Raw genomic sequence first — 16,289 nt, forward strand, 5'->3', positions numbered from 1 at the left:
CAACTGCCCTTCCCGGGAGAGCATGGTGACTAATGGCCTTTAATAGGGTCAGCTTCTGGACGGAGGGATGGAATGATTCGTTCTTCTAGGAGGACGATCGTGGGTGTTGCTCCTTGAGTGAGCGTGAGCTGGTTCCTGGTCAGAACCACGTGGCCTGGCGCCCGTGCCCCAGGCTTCTTTATGGAAGTGGAGAAAAGGGAAGGAAACGGTGAGTCCCACTGTGGAATGAGTTTTATGTTCCAGAAGAAAGTTCTGCTTTTCTGGTTCTGGGTAACCGTCACGTTGGATGGAAGGTAAGCCGGAGGTCTTTCCACTGAATTCATGGAACATTCAAGTTCCAGGCCCTGAACTTGGCCATGACCTTCTGAAACGTTCACATCGCCCTCTGGAAAACATGACCAGACCTGCTCCCTCGTGCTGCCTTTCCTGGCTGCCGACGCACAGTAGATTCTCAGTGCTCTGTTCTCTCTTCCTGAAAGTTTGTCTGGATGATTAAGCTTGCCGTCAAATTTTATTTCTTCGCATATTGATTTCTGCATCAAAAATTAGGTGAATACTGAGGAAAGCGTTTTTCCTAAGCAAATTACAGTACAGATAGAGTAGAAGTGTGTCCTGCGGATACGTGCCGTCCCCCTCCCTCAACTGAACCTTGCTCGGGTTTTCTTAAATGCTCTTGGAGGGGATATTTATCCTCATTTGATCAATTCCAAAAGACAGCCCAGACGAGGTGGCTTTATGCTGCGGGAATTCGTTTCGGAACCCGAACGCAAGAGATTGATAATAAATGAAATCAACATATATTTGATAATCCAAGTGCAGAGGATTAAAGTCAGGAACTGTGTGTGGGGTTGATGGCGGAGGGTCCGAAAGGAATGCTTGCAGACAGCAGTGGAGCAGCAGGGAGGCTGGAAGAAAAGTGGCAGAGGCGGGCACAGATGCGGCTTTGTTCTTCCCTTCCCGCCATGCCCCAGCTGTGTGGCCTGAAGCAAAAGGATCCCCCAGCAACGCTGCCAGTCCCACTCTTGGCGTAGCCGCGCCTGTGGGCTTTCAAATGAAAGCAGGTAGGAAGGGTCCTTCTGCCGTTTGCCTCGTTCTCAGTGCATTTTCCGAGTTAACCCATCCTGGCTCCCGGCCACCCCTGGGGCTCCTTTTGGGCCCTTGCAAACCATTCCTTTAAAAATCTGTTCTATCAAACTCTAGTCTTTGGTCAGGTAAAATTTTTAAATCATATTCATTTTTTGAATCGGTCATAGAATCATATGGCTCACAATGTAAAGGGTACAGTGAGAAGCTTTGCTGTCACCTCCCTGTCTGCCTCGTTCAGCACTGGCCCTCCGCTATCCTTCTAGAGATTCCCAGTGTGTGCAGAAGCAGGTGTGCGTCCTCTTCCCTCTCTGTGCACGGACAGTGGCGGGAACGGTCACACATTCCGCGCGGTGAGCCCCGGAACCCAGTCTGCACCCTCCCACGTGTGCGGTGTGCTTCACTCCTCTCCAGCCTGCCCCTCATCTCTCTGTGCTTATGAGAGCCGTTCATGACCTTGTTCAAAGTTATCTCCGCTTCTGGGGTCGTCATTTCCCTGGGCCAGGAAATTTATGCTCCTTAGGTGGTTTTCTTGGGCTTGAGTTTCCTTCCAAACTAAGGTTTGGTCTGCCCTCCGCAGGGCAAAACCATTTTGGGGGGCACGTGTGTGCGGGAAGACAGGAGGAGGGGCAGAGCTTTTGCCCTTAATTGTTTTCAGCAAACCTCAGCTCCTTTCCAGGATTAGCTTTCCAGACCATTTTCTTACAGGTTTCTGCCAACTTCATAGTCAGGCAAGGCTCTGCGTCCTGTCCTTCAGTTTTACGCAAGTCCTCGACTTTGCCCGGGTCACCGTCACCCTGATTGCTTAGGGATCACCCCTTTCTCCCATCGTTACTCACTGTGGGATGAGACTCTCCCGTTTGGAGAAGCATCACGTGTTTCGTTACCTGTAAGACGAAGTTAACCCCACCCATGTCAGCAAGTGGGGACCACAAAAGGCAATGGCCTTTGTCAGGAACCAAGAACAGAGCCTAAAATGTAGATATCTCTATAAAACCTGCTTTTCCTCTCAAACCATCCTCCATAACAGGATCTCCGAGTTAGGAATGGTGACAATTAAGTAAAATCCACCTGCTTTGGACTCTGGGGCGTCCTGACCAGGCTCTTCCAGCTCTGCTTTCCTAAGATGATGTGCTTTTTTCTTCCTTGCACTTTGTCAACAATTACTTTTTCAGTCAAAGTTAGAGTTCTCCTTTTTGGTTCCAAGCAGTAAAATTAGGGCCAGGTTTTGACTGAACATGTGGAAGAATGTTCTAGCAGCCACAGAAGTTCAGGGAAGCGTGCTGCCCCAGGAAACCAAGAGCTCCCGGTTATCGGTGGGGAGGTTTCATTCTGCGCTGAACTCCTTGCTGGAGATGTTGGAGGGCGATGGGAGCAGATCCTCACTAACGTCCTTCCCAGCCCTCGAGGGGTTGCTGTGAAGCGCAGAGACCTCCTCCTCTTGTCTCCTTCCATGTGGGAGACACTGCTCCAGCCCCTCGGACCACCAGGTACCTGATGACTCCAAACCTGCATCTCTGCCCCAACTTGCACCTGCCTTCCGGAAACACGCCTCCAGCTGCCCACGGCGTCTCGTGGATGTTCTGCACGTGTTGTGTCCGTCCCTTCGTTCCTTCAACAAATGTGTCCGCTGAGTTCCAGGCATCTTCCCAGGTGCCGGGGACGCAGCCATGAGCGAGACAAGGGAAGCCCCGGCTCTCCTGGGTCTTACACTGTGTTCGTGTGGATCTGTCGGAGTGATGCCCACCCCTCTTACTGCACTTGTTTCCCTGCTTCCTCTAGCATCTGACTCCTGCCGACTGCAGCGCTCTTCCGACACCCAAATCAACTCTCCTGTTATCCATCAGCCTCCTTTCCTTCAGTGTGTGATTTTCTTTGTCACCACGTCTACCCACTTCTTTTCATTTCCTTTGGGTTCCCCTGACCCCACCTGGCACAGCGTCTCTCATCTAAGACACAGAGGCTTCCTGGTTGAAGTTGGGCTGCTGGTAATGTTTGCCCCACCCTCTTGTCCTGAGAGACTGGGACCAGTTTGGGTCAGTTCATTGACAAAGTTGGTTAAATTGGGGAATCCTAAAAAATGAAAGATATACTTTAAACATTTTATTTTCACCTAAAATGTTCAAGTGCTTTCATTCACTGATGTCCAGCTACAGAGCCAAGGTATTTTCTTGGAGTGCACATGTCAGTGGGAACCCGTTGGCATCTTCCCACACCTGTGACACACCTTGCATGATTTCCAGCTTTAAACAGGAGCGAGAACTTAGGTGCTTCTGAAGAAGACTGCCTGCAGACTCCTTTCACGTGTTTGCTACTGGTCCCCTCATCATTTAGAGCTACTTTGGGCATTTTTTAAATTGAAGTATAGTTGATTTACAATGTTGTGTTAGTTTCAGGTGTACAGCAAAATGATTCAGTTTTATATATATATTTATATGTAATATGTGTTTTCAGATTCTTTTCCATTATGGTTTACTACAAGGTGTTGGATATAGTTCCCTGTGCTATACAGTAGGACCTTATTTACCTCTTTTATATATAGTAGTTTGTATCTGCTAATCCCCAGCTCCTAATTTATCCCTCCCCCATCCCTTATTTTAACAGCTCACTTTCATCCAGTCTTTTCAAACCATTCAGAGTGGCTTTTTTTTTTCTTTTGCGGTACGTGGGCCTCTCACTGTTGTGGCCTCTCCCGTTGCGGAGCACAGGCTCCGGACACGCAGGCTCAGCAGCCATGGCTCACAGGCCCAGCCGCTCCGCGGCATGTGGGATCTTCCCGGACCCAGGCATGAACCCGTGTCCCCTGCATCGGCAGGCGGAATCTCAACCACTGCGCCACCAGGGAAGCCCCAGAGTGGCTTTTGAGGAAACAATCTCTCTCTCTCTCTGCGCTATTTCATTGGTTTACATAATAATTAAGTTACGTAAATAAAATCACTGGTACAACTAGCATAAATAGGGTTGGAACAAATAGACCTACTCTCAGTATGCAGACAACCCATGTGGAGGGGGCTGAAGTGCACGACTGTTCCAGGTGGGGCCTGCCAGCCAACTGTGCTCGTCCTGCCCAGGACATTGGTCAATGTGTCCTGTTCAAATGGGCCCCTTGGTTATCTTGGTGAGCTGGTTATGTGTAAAATGCTAGGAAGAGGGTGGATGAACACAGGCTTTGCATCAGCAGGGCCCTCATCCTGAACCACAGTGTTGGATGGCTCAGCCTTCTACTCAGACACCTGCGGCTCTCCCACGGGAGACCAGGGGCAAAGCTCCTGCCTGGATCCAGCGCGATCCCACAGCAGCCTCGGCCCAACCCTGTTTGTGCCTTGAGCTCCAGTCCTGGGCCACAAGGGGGCTGGTTCTCCAAATCCACTCAAGACTTTCCAACAATCAAGCCTTTGTTCGCCCTGGTGAGCACAGACCCGGCAATGCTCCTCCAGGACACACGTCCAGGCCCGGCACCTCTCCTGCTGGCCCCTCCTGCCACTCTGGACCTTGACAGCAGTGCTGTTCACCACAGGAGGGAGGACCAACTGGTAAGCATCACCTCCTCCGTGAAGACTTTCTCGATCCCACAACAGGATGAGCTTTTCCCCTTTTAAAGATACACTGCGTTTGGGCTTCCCTGGTGGCGCAGTGGTTGAGAGTCCGCCTGCCGATGCAGGGGACACGGGTTCGTGTCCCGGTCCGGGAAGATCCCACATGCCATGGAGCGGCTGGGCCCGTGAGCCATGACCGCTGAGCCTGCGCGTCCGGAGCCTGTGCTCTGCAATGGGAGAGGTCAAAACAGTGAGGGGCCCGTGTACCGTGTAAAAAAAAAAAAAAAAAGAAATGAGCTGGAGAACCTTAAATGCAGATTCCAGAGTGAAAGAAGCAAGTCCGCAAAGGCTGCATCCTGTACGATTCCAACCATACGACACTCTGGAGAAGGCAAAACCACAGAGACAGTAAAACAATCAGTGGTTGCCGAGGTTTGGAGGAAGAAAGGTGGGGGGAAGACTAGGTGGATCACAGGGTACTTTTAAGGCAGTGAATCTATTCTGTGTGACTCTCCAGTGATGGATACATGTCATTATACATTTGTCCAAACCCACAGAATGTATAACCAACCCAAAGAGTGAACTCCAATATAAACTGTGGAGTCTCGTTAACAATAACGGATCTACAACACTGTAAATCAGCTATACGTCAATAAAAAAAATGAAAAAAAACACGGATCTATATTGGCTTATCGATTGTAACAAATGTACCCCACAGTGCAGGCTGTTAATAAAGGGGGAAACAGAGGGGGGTGCGGAGGGGGTATATGGGAACTTTCTATACTTGCTACTCATTTTATTTTATAAACCTGAAACCTCTTTAAAAAACAAAGGCTATTCCTTTAACAAAAATCGTGATCCAAATAACTGCCTCGGGCTTAAAGTAACACCACAAAACAGGAATAACAGTCACCGGGTATCACCTGTCCATCAGCCATTTCCTTCTTCTTTGCTAATGAACTCCACGGAACACGATGCTGATAGAAGGTCACACTGTTCTTAGCTCCGGAATGAATCTTAATTACACGGTCGAAGCCAATCGTGGTGATTCCATTTTCCTTGCTAGTGACTGAGGGAGGTCTGGTGGGAGAGTCCGGGAACGCTTTCTTGCCCTTAAGGGGACACACTGGAAGCATGCTCTCTTCTTCCATGGGGCTTTGTCCTCCCTGCTTGCAGTCACCAGCACTACAGCGGCCATCCCCACCAAGACGGCGAAGGGAGGTGGCCAGGAGGGTAGATGAGAAAGACAGAGAGAACTGGTTCTCCCACGACATCACTGTGTCCCCAAGGTAAACCTGCTCTGAGTCACCTACCTTCTGTTCTGTTAATACAACATGGCACGCTTCCTCAGTGTTGAAGTCCAGCTGAGTCAGATATGATCTGACCTGGTAGCTCTCCTTTTTCTCCATAAGGGACTCAGGTTCAGAGAGATTCGCTATCTTGCCCAATGACACAGAGATAAAAAGGAAGGAGCCAGAGTTCAATTCAGGCCTGTTGCCTGCGAAGCACTTGTTCTTTCTTTCTCTACCTCTCTGACTTCAGGAGAAGCTGGCCCCGGAATCTTCAAAGAGAGGCGACTCTTTCGGGATTCAGAAAAGCAAATAGTTTCTTGTAATAAGTAACTGTAAACTATGGGAGAAAATCTTGAAAAACCCTTCCTGAATTAGAGAAAAGACATTTTTAAAATCTCCAACAGGGCTTAACTTAAATATAAATAACATCGCTAGAGGGTAAAGGAAGACAGATTGAGATAATGGTCATTACCACTATAGACCCCGGTACAATAAAAATGCCCATTGTCTGTCCTTGTCTCAGCCACTGACTCATTAGGTGACCTCGCCCAGACCACCTCCTGAGCCTACAAGAGCCTTATTATCTACCCATCACCTGCCCTTGGAGCTTCGTATGAATAATAAAAACTCATCACTGGCCTTCAGATTCTGAAGTTCACATTATATGCGAAAGACAAGCCTAGGGGCGTAACGTGAGTTTTCCCCTAAGCTTCCAAGTCTAGGAGCACAAAGGGGGTCGTGTTCCCCTCAATGATTTCTGGAAGTCCCAGGAGCATAGGCTGCTTTATTCAATCAATAATATTCAGCACCTGTGTTGTACATGACACTCTCCAAGTTTTCCATCTTCTAAAGGAGGGGGGAAACCTCAACTTTCCTAATAAAGTCAAAGGCCAACGAGGTTCACACAAAGAAAACCAAGAGAAACTTAAACGCTGGGAGAAAGAGTCAAAGAGAGGGTAACAGAAGAAGTCTAGTAACTGAATCGGAAGAAAAGTTCCTCAGGCAAACAGCACATATATTGGTCTGAAAAACACTCCAAGGACAAAAAGGTGGCAGGAAACGTCGAGGGCGCGTCTGTAGGGACAGAAAGCAGATTTGTGGTTGCCTGGAGCTGGCGTGAAACAGGAATTGACTGGAATCAACAGAAGGCATCTTTTCGGTGCGACAGAAATGTTCTAAAGCTCCGTCGTGGTGGATGGTTGTAACTTGGTAAACTGACTAAAACTCTTTGGCTTGCACATCTTAAATGGGTGAATTTAGTGATATGTAAATTACACTTCGATAAAGCTGGGTTTTAAAAAAATTTTTTAATTTATTTTTTTTTTAATTTTTTAAAAGTTTTTTTTTTTTTTTTTTTTTGCGGTACGTGGGCCTCTCACTGTTGTGGCCTCTCCCGTTGCAGAGCACAGGCTCCGGACGTGCAGGCTCAGCGGCCATGGCTCATGGGCCTAGCCGCTCCGTGGCATGTGGGATCTTCCCGAACCGGGGCACGAACCCGTGTCCCCTGCATCGGCAGACGGACTCTCAACCACTGTGCCACCAGGGAAGCCCTGGGGTTTTTTTAATAAGTAAAAGGAGATAAACGGATGAGCCTTCAAGACTCAATGAATTATTTCTGAACTAAAAAGAGCCCCGTCATTACTCCAAATCAATTAGCAAGACTGAAGCCTGGGGGTGCCTCAATGCCAGGAATAAAGGCTAGAAAGATACTGGCTTTGAAGAAGATGAGATAAAGGGGAGAGAGAGGCCTCAGCCACGTTTGGGACTGGCTTGCTTCCTGAGGGTGCTGCCAGCAGGTCCAGCGCACAGTTCACTGGAAGCAGCAGAGAAGGAAGAGGCAGGAAAGAGCAGTACAGGGCAGGGCGCGGGGAGGTCTGAGCAGAAAGACAAACGCAGCGTATCTTTTTTTTTTTTTTTTCTGCGGTACGCGGGCCCCTCACTGTTGTGGACTCTCCCGCCGCAGAGCACAGGCTCCGGACGCGCAGGCTCAGCGGCCATGGCTCACGGGACCAGCCGCTCCGCGGCATGTGGGATCTTCCTGGACCAGGGCACGAACCCGTGTCCCCTGCATCGGCACGCGGACTCTCACCCACTGCGCCACCAGGGAAGCCCTGTTGCTCTTTTAAAACAAGCATCATAGGTGCCTTTGACGTCCCTAGAGCCATTTTTGAGGTTATTTAGCACCGGTTCTGGTTCTGGAGCATGTCAGCTGTACCTCCACCTGTGGCTCCGGACAAACTGATTCCACTGGAAATTTTATCCTATTCCAACACTGGACGGTCAGCGTTTGTTTGCCCAGTTCATATTATCGCCACAACTTGACTTCTCGCTGTCCTGCTTTCAAAGTTCTCTTTAAAAGATTTGTTTTCAGTGATGGCTGATACTTAAAATTGTGAGGTCATGCCCTCAGGAATAATTACTAGGAGTGTGTTAAATTTCTCTATCTCCTTTTCAAATGGTTTTATCAGGTTACCGCCATCAGCATCTAAAACTGTCACTGATGGATTATCACTGTCACTGGTGGTCCAGTGGTTAGGACTCGCTGCTCTCACTGCAGAGGGCCTGGGTTCGATCCCTGGTAGGGGAAATAAGATCCCACAAGCTGCGTGGCCAAATAAATAAATAAATAAATAAAACTATCATTGATGAAGGTTATTTCAGGATGTGTCTTCCTTAAACAGTATTTAACATTGATTGGCTCATGATGTATTTGGAAAAAAAATTTTTTGGAGGCAATTGGGGAAATTTTAATACGAACTGTGTACCGTGTAATATTTTGAGAATATTATTTTTCGTAGGTGTGATCATGGTGGTTGTAGGAGAGTTTAGGAGATCCTGCTGGAAGTATTTGGGGGTGAAGTGTTGTGATGTCATGTGGTTGGCAACATACTTTCAAATGAGTCAATGAGAAGGAAAATGGAGAGGGGTCGAGATAAAGGCCAAATGTGGTAGAATGTTTATGCGGTAAAATGTTTACAATTGGTAAATGTAGGTGATGGATATAGAAGGGGTTCATTGTGGTGTTCTGGGCACACTTTTCTGTGAATCTGAAAATGTTCACAGTGAAAAGTCGGACAATAAAAAAAGACTTTTTCCCCTTCAATATTATAAAACATTCATCCGTGTTTACTTCAAGACTTTTATATGTTCATATTTTACACTTAAATTTATACTGAATTGAACTTATTGTTGGCATAAAGAGGGATATATGGCTGTCACTTAATTTGAAGTGCTACTTTATGTTCAATTCTTTAATTTTTTTATAAATTTATTTATATATTTATTTTATTTATTTGGCTGCGTTTTGTCTTTGTTGCTGCGCACTGGCTTTCTGTAGTTGCGGCGAGCGGGGGCTACTCTTCGTTGTGGTGCGCAGGCTTCTCATTGCGGTGCCTTCTCTTGTTGTGGAGCACGGGCTGTAGGCGCGAGGGCTTCAGTAGTTGTGGCACGCAGGCTCAGTAGTTGTGGCTCGCGGGCTCTAGAAGAGTGCAGGCTCAGTAGTTGTGGTGCACGGGCTTAGTTGCTCCGCGGCATGTGGGATCCTCCCCGACCAGGGCTCGAACCCGTGCCCCCTGTGTTGCCAGGCAGATTCTTAACCACTGAGCCACCAGGGAAGTCCTGTTCAATTCTTTTAAATCTGTTTTTTGGGGAATTTCCATTCTGTTGTAACCACACTGGTTTTCTGATGTAATTTTATGGCATGTGTTCATCTCTAATAAGGCAAATCTCTTCTCTTTTTCTTCCTCTTCCAGAGTTTCTTAGACTTTCTGATGCCTTTATTCCTCCAGGTGAATCTTGGAGTAAATACATCAAGTTCATGATTAATTTGAATTTTGTTAAAATTATAGATTAATTATTTGGGCAGATTTGATGTCTTTATAATATTTAGTCTTTTCATTTCAATAACATAGGATGTCTCCGGAGAGCAAAGAATCCTTCAGAAGTTCAAGTGACCATCCCAGAACTATTTTGTTTGTTTAAGTTAGCATTGTGTTATAGAGTAGGTAAATATATTATTTACTTCAGTTTTATGAGATATGGATGCAAACATGACTAAGACAGCATCACTGCTGCTCAGAGAGTTCACAGTCTTACAAAGAAGCATAGTTTAAATAATGTGATTCTGTGGGAAAATACAAGCATTTACAAGGGACAGAAATACCATAAAGGAGTGAGTATGTATTTGATTCTGGCTGGGATGGGCAGGCTCCCAGGGGGAGTGATGCTTGCCCAGGAATTTAGAGGAAAGCGTAGGCATTTGCCAGGTAGCCAGGCTACAGTGGGGTATCAAGTCAGAGGGCATATAGCAGATATGAAAGCGTAGGGACCTGAGACAGTAGGGCATGTTTCAGGGCACCACAACTGGCTTCATGTCACTGGGAGATAAAGGGAGGGTGTATTTTTGAAAGATGAGGGTAGAGTAAGGGGTAAGGGGGTGCAAGATGATACACCAAGAACTGGGGACTTTATGCTAAAGGTAGAAGGGAGCGGCAGGGAGCTTTTAAGCAGAGGTGTGATAAGGTCGCATTTGCCTCCTTGATGGGTGGAATGGCGGAGGGGTTTGGGCAGCCGCATCAAAGCATCGAGTGAGTTGGAAGCTAGTGCTAGTTTCTCCTGGTGCGAATTAACAGCCTGAGTTAAGCAAGTGCCAGCAAAGATGAGAGAGAGGCAAGATTAGAACAATGTTAAGAAGGTGAAATACACACAGGACTCAACTTAAATATTTTCGACTGTGAAAGAGAGTCATAGTTGTACAGGATGTATCTCGGGTTGGTATCTTGTCAAGTTTTCGTGACGAGATACATGTTAATTGCATAACAGTTTATGGGATTAAGAAGATGACTCATCAGTTGCAAAATGCTCCAGATAAGTATGTAACTGTTCTGTAAGTGGAAGTGGTGTCACTGTGGCAGTGTTCACAAACTCAGCCTTTGTCTGTTGATCCATACATATTTTGGGAAGTCAGACATCTTTTCTGGGCTTATTCTTCACCATTTATTTTTTAATTTATTTATGTTTGGGTGCGTTGGGTCTTCATTGCTGTGAGCAGGCTTTCTCTAGTTGCGGCAAGTGGGGGCTGCTCTTCGTTGCGGTGCGCGGGCTTCTCATTGCAGTGGTTTCTCTTGTTGTGGAGCATGGCCTCTAGGCACGTGGCTTCAGTAGTTGTGGCTCGCGGGCTCTAGAGCACAGGCTCAGTAGTTGTGGTGCACGGGCTTAGTTGTTCTGCAGCATGTGGGATCTTCCCGGAGCAGGGCTCGAACTCGTGTCCCCTGCACCGGCAGGTGGATTCTTAACCCCTGTGCCACCAGGGAAGTCCATTCTTCACCTTTTAAAAAGGGGGGTTGAGCTTGATCTCATATGCATTTCTGCTCTGAAGTCATCCTATGCAATTTATTTTCCTTCATACATCCGCTTCTATGTGCTCTGGGTTGTGCCAGGTTTTGTAGTTTATAGAAGTAGAACTATGGCTCTTGTCTTTGACAAACTAGTTTTGATGGAGAATAACTCACAGCACTCCTACTGAAAGGCAGTAACGTGTAAGAGCTGATGTGTTTACAGTACAGCTTATAAACTCACTCATACATTCATTCCCTGCTCTCATGATGGTTGCACTCTACTGGAGAGACAGTAAACCAGTTAACAAGTAAACATACAGTCGACTAAACGGTGGAAAGTGTCACAGAGGTCCACAAACCAGGGAAGTGTATGTGCGGAGGGTCTGATTGACTATTTCACATGATGTGACAAGAGAAGCCCCTCTTAATCGAATGAATGAGAAGTGAGAGCCTCTCGGAAGTGAGAGTGAGTGAACCATATGGTCTGTGTAATGTAGGAATGTGGGGAAAAGCGTCCCGGGCAGAGGGAACAGCAAGTGCAAAGTCCCTTGGGTGGGAGCAACGTGGCTTACCTGGGAAGAGTGAGGAGGCTACTGTAGCAAGACAGGTGTGTGTGTGTGGAGGGGGGGGCGAGTCCACTGGTAGAGGGAGGGGAAGGGAATTCAGGGCCTTGAAGGCCATTGTTAGGGCTTGGCTTTTCTGCCGAGTGAGACAGAAAGCCATCAGAGCGTGTCAGTGGGGGTGTGATATGATCTGACCTGGGTTTTAGAAGCATCACTCTGTTACGTGAAGGTCAGGAGCAGAAGAAGGGAGAAGAAGGTTAGGAGGCGGCTGCAGTGATCCTGGTGGGAGGTGATTGTGGGCTGCACCAGGTGTGGTAGCAGTGGAAGCGGTGAGAAGTGCTGAGGAGGTGGCATTTACCATATTGATCCTGATATCTTCCGTTTATGGAGATGGAGGAGACTACGTGAGACATCGATGGAAGAAAATCTAGAATTTGGTTTTGTTCCCATTAAACTGAAGATGCCTATTAGGACATCAAAGTGGAGGCGTCAAGAAGGTAGTTGGATAGATGAGTCTGGAGTTCAGAGGGCAGGATCAGGCTGAAGATATACAGGCGGGATCTAAAAGCCACAGCTTGGCTGTGATGGCCAAGTTAAAGGCAAAGAGTAAGTTGGATGGAGGTGACTGGGCATTAGGGTGCTGGGGGTCTAGAGGAGATGAGGAGAAACCAATGAAGGGGACAGAGAGGAGGACCGGGGAAGTGGCAGAAAACTAGGAGAGTGTGGTGTCCCTGAAACCAAGGGAATAAACTGTTGTTGAGAGTGACCAGCGGTGACCTAAGATGTTGAATGAGAGCTGAGAATTGGCCAGTGTTGAAGTGATGCAGCACGTGGAACCCGCTGTCCTCATAATTTTTTTTCCCCATTACATACTTTTCACTGCAAGAGTTAGTGAGTTCTAAGCATTTTCACATAAGGCAGTCATTTCTTTTATTTATTTATTTATTTTTGGCTGCGTTGGGTCTTCGTTGCTGCACTCAGGCTTTCTCTAGTTGCGGCCAGTGGGGGTTACTCTTCGTTGCGGTGCACCGGCTTCTCACTGCAATGGCTTCTCTTGTTGCGGAGCACAGGCTCTAGGTGCATAGGCTTCAGTAGTTGTGGATCGCTGGTTCTAGAGCACAGCCTCAGTAGTTGTGGCGCACAGGGTTAGTTGCTCCGCAGCATGTGGGATCTTCCCGGTCCAGGGCTCGAACCCGTGTCCCCTGCATTGGCAGGCAGCTTCTTGACCACTGCGCCACGAGGGAAGTCCCCGATAAGGCAGTCATTTCTGAGGGCAGTTTGTCCTTGTGACTGGCATGCATATTTATTATTAGTGGCAGTATCCATCGTGGAGAATGTTGTTAAAGCGTCGTCTACACTGCCTCCGCCTCAAAACTTGCTTATTCGTCTACTCATTCATCCAAGAACTAAGTCCCAAAAAATACTTACGAAGCGCCTGTCTTATGGCAACCCAGATTTCCCGAAGGTCTGATTTCTCACGCGCGGGACTGTGCCTTCCTTCCTCGTGACACCTGGCCTCAGCGTCCCCGCAGTGGGGTTTTTCCAGCCTGCAGGGTCCAGCCGCAGTTCTCAGCGTCCGCCCCTAGAGGCCGGAAGTCGGGCAGCGGGCGCGTCCCTCCCCCGCCTGGGAGGGAAGCTTTGGAAGATCCAGAGAGATATGCAGATGAGGTGGGCGGGCGGTATGTAGATGAGGTGGGCGGGCCGCGTGGGGTGGGCAGCCCGAGTCGAGGTGGACGGCCTGCGTGGGGGGCGGTATGTAGATAAGGTGGGCGGGCGGTATGCAGATGAGCGGGCGCAGAGCGGCCGGCGGTCGCGGGGACTCGAGGCGCCGGCCCTTTCTTTGACTGGAGCGGACCCGCCGGACGTAGCCGCCTCGCCAGCCGGAGCCGGCGCGAGCTGCCGCGCGGTGGACACGCCGTCCGAGGCGGCCGGTCGGCCGCTGCCCGAGGCCGCAGAGCATGGGCAACCACTCGGGGCGACCCGAGGATCCCGAAGCAGGTCGGTGCGGCGGGCGGGGGGTCGCCGCACCCCCTCCCGGCCGGGCGCCCTTCCCCCACCGCCCTGGGCCGGAGCCGCGCTGCCCGCGGGCGCCGAGGGGCGCGGACGGCGAAGTTCTCGGGCGTGAGTCCCGCCTCTGGAATGCGCGCCGGGGGTGGTGAACTCACCTGTGCCCGCGCCGCGACGGGGAAACGCCGCCGGCTCACCTGGCGCCCGGGCCCGCGGGCGGGGGCGGGGCGGGGGCGGCCGAGGGGCCGGGGTCGCCCCCGTGGCCGCGTGGGCAGTTCGTGCGGACTTTGTGGGCACTGTCCGTGTGCGTGTCACACACTTTCCAGAGTCCTGTGGAAGGTGGCGGCCCATCAGCAGGTCTGTTAACTCATCCTCAGACCCGGGGCTGGATTGTGACTGTTTCTTACTCAGAATAGCCAGTGCTTATTCTGGGATTCCGGCGCTTCTCCGGCTTATCAAATTTTTATTTGCTCAGAGATTGGGCGAGCTGGGTGGAAGGCAACTGGCCTCTGGTTTATCATCTCCTGTTGGTCATTCTGACCTCCTAAGCAGAGTTAGATGCTGCTGACCGCGGGGTCGCGTTTACAAACAAAACAGAACATTTCTGTACTGTCACACACGCAAACGGGGTTTCCTTTAGCCCCCAAAAGTGCATCTTGGCCGGTTGGGGAGAGATGGTCCACCAGGAACTGGAGTCCTGGGCTGGCAGGTGACGGGTCTGTGTTTGTGGGACAGTCAGAACTCGGAATACTTTTTCCAGCGGGTGATTTTTAAATTTGAATTTGAATGAGGAAATGGAAGCTCTGAGAGGTGCAGCGAATGGTCCAGGTGACTTATCCGTCGAATTGGAGGCAGGGCCGTTAATTAAGACCTGGATCTCAGCCTCGGGTCACTGCTCTTCACTCACCTTGGCAGGGAGGCCAAGCAGGGCCAGGCCACATCCTTGAGGCTGGGCGGAGGCGCGTGCCTCCCTGGCAGCTGTGGGACATTGGACTGGTATGACAACCGGGATGGAAAACTTTGCCACACAGGGAGACAGACCGCGAAGAAAAACTCTAGAGATGGGGTTACTGCATTGATTACGTAGGGGTGACTTTCTAAACTACACAGCACTTATCCAAACTTCTTTGGGCAAAAAATAGCCAACATTTGCAAATTAGAGCAAATTTGCCTGTGTCATAAACAGCCCTGTGGTAAGCTATTAGGTGAAGGATATGTAACATTTTTTTTTTTTTTTGGCCGTATGCGGGCCTCTCACTGTTGTGGCCTCTCCTGTTGCGGAGCACAGGCTCCTGACGCGCAGGCTCATCGGCCGTGGCTCACGGGCCCAGCCGCTTCGTGGCATGTGGGATCTTCCCGGACCGGGGCACGAACCCATGTCTCCTGCATCGGCAGGCGGACTCTCAACCACTGCGCCACCAGGGAAGCCCCGGATACGTAACATTTTAAAAACACCTCTCAGTAGTACACACTTGCTCTGTGTATTATTTCTTTAGTGTCAAAACTGTGAAGAGACTGTGCCCTTTGTTAGAGTTTTTAAGAGTTATTCGGGTGCTTGTGTTCCGATTTCTAAGTGACCTTTTTATTTTTTTAATAAATGTATTTATTTATTTACTTTATTTTTGGCTGCGTTGGGTCTCCGTTGCTGCACGCTGGCTTTCTCTAGTTGCGGCGAGCGGGGGCTACTCTTCGTTGCGGTGCGCGGACTTCTCATTGTGGTTGCTTCTCGTTGCGGAGCACGGGCTCTAGGCTCTCGGGCTTCAGTAGTTGCAGCACACAGGCTCAGTAGTTGTGGCTTGTGGGCTCTAGAGCGCAGGCTCAGTAGTGGTGGTGCACGGGCTTAGTTGCTCTGCAGCATGTGGGATCTTCCCGGACCAGGGCTCGGATCCATGTCCCCTGCACTGGCAGGTGGACTCTTAACCACTGCGCCACCAGGGAACTCTGATGGATAGGAGATGAAAAGGACACTTTATGCCAGTGAGTTATTTTATCGCAGTTTTCAGAGTGCAAATAATTTCAGAATGGGAACTCAGGCTGATTTGCTGCGAGTAAAGATACCCAATTAGAAAGTCTTAGGAAAGATTGTAATGCTAGAATATTGTTGGCTGAAAGTGTGTGTATAACTTTAGGTGATCTCCGTGCTGTGATGAAATGCTATAGAATGCGCCAATGAGATCCCGGAAATGAGAGTTTAGTTAAAGATTAACGAATCCTCAATCCCTTTTGCCACCTCGCCCACACGGGAAGTGGCGGTGCCTCCCACTGGCAGGTGCGGTGCATTGGACTAGCATCAGAGCAAGTGCTGTGGTGGGTCATCAGAGCAGGGCCCAAGGGCGGGCAGTAGAAACAGGCAGACGAGGCAGAGCGACAAACGCCCAAGTATGATTTTCACACCCATCTTCTGTCGTGTCAGTTTTGTCCTCTGAGGCGCAGACCCTTAAACAGAATCAGGAATGAAGGAGGGTTTTCAGA

At 49.4% G+C, this 16,289-nt stretch overlaps 1 protein-coding gene and 1 long non-coding RNA gene across 7 annotated transcripts in view; one reads left to right on the forward strand and one right to left on the reverse strand.

Annotated features, from left to right (window-relative positions):
* Positions 1-16,289, reverse strand: part of LOC137212254 (uncharacterized) — a 317,962-nt gene that overhangs the window by 180,636 nt on the left and 121,037 nt on the right. The window lies entirely within an intron of this gene.
* SPECC1 (sperm antigen with calponin homology and coiled-coil domains 1) overlaps positions 1-16,289 on the forward strand; it is a 246,070-nt gene that overhangs the window by 97,914 nt on the left and 131,867 nt on the right. The window contains exon 1 of one of the 6 annotated variants that reach the window (XM_067715416.1): positions 13,629-13,808. The exons of the other annotated variants lie outside the window; for them this stretch is intronic. Within the exon in view, the coding sequence (XP_067571517.1) occupies positions 13,769-13,808 (40 nt within the window). The 5' untranslated portion in view covers positions 13,629-13,768. Of the gene's footprint in view, positions 1-13,628; positions 13,809-16,289 lie in introns of those variants that run through there. 6 annotated transcript variants of the gene reach the window in all.

Source organism: Pseudorca crassidens, chromosome 19 (genome assembly GCF_039906515.1).
Source record: "Pseudorca crassidens isolate mPseCra1 chromosome 19, mPseCra1.hap1, whole genome shotgun sequence".
Taxonomy (NCBI): Eukaryota; Metazoa; Chordata; class Mammalia; order Artiodactyla; family Delphinidae; genus Pseudorca; species Pseudorca crassidens.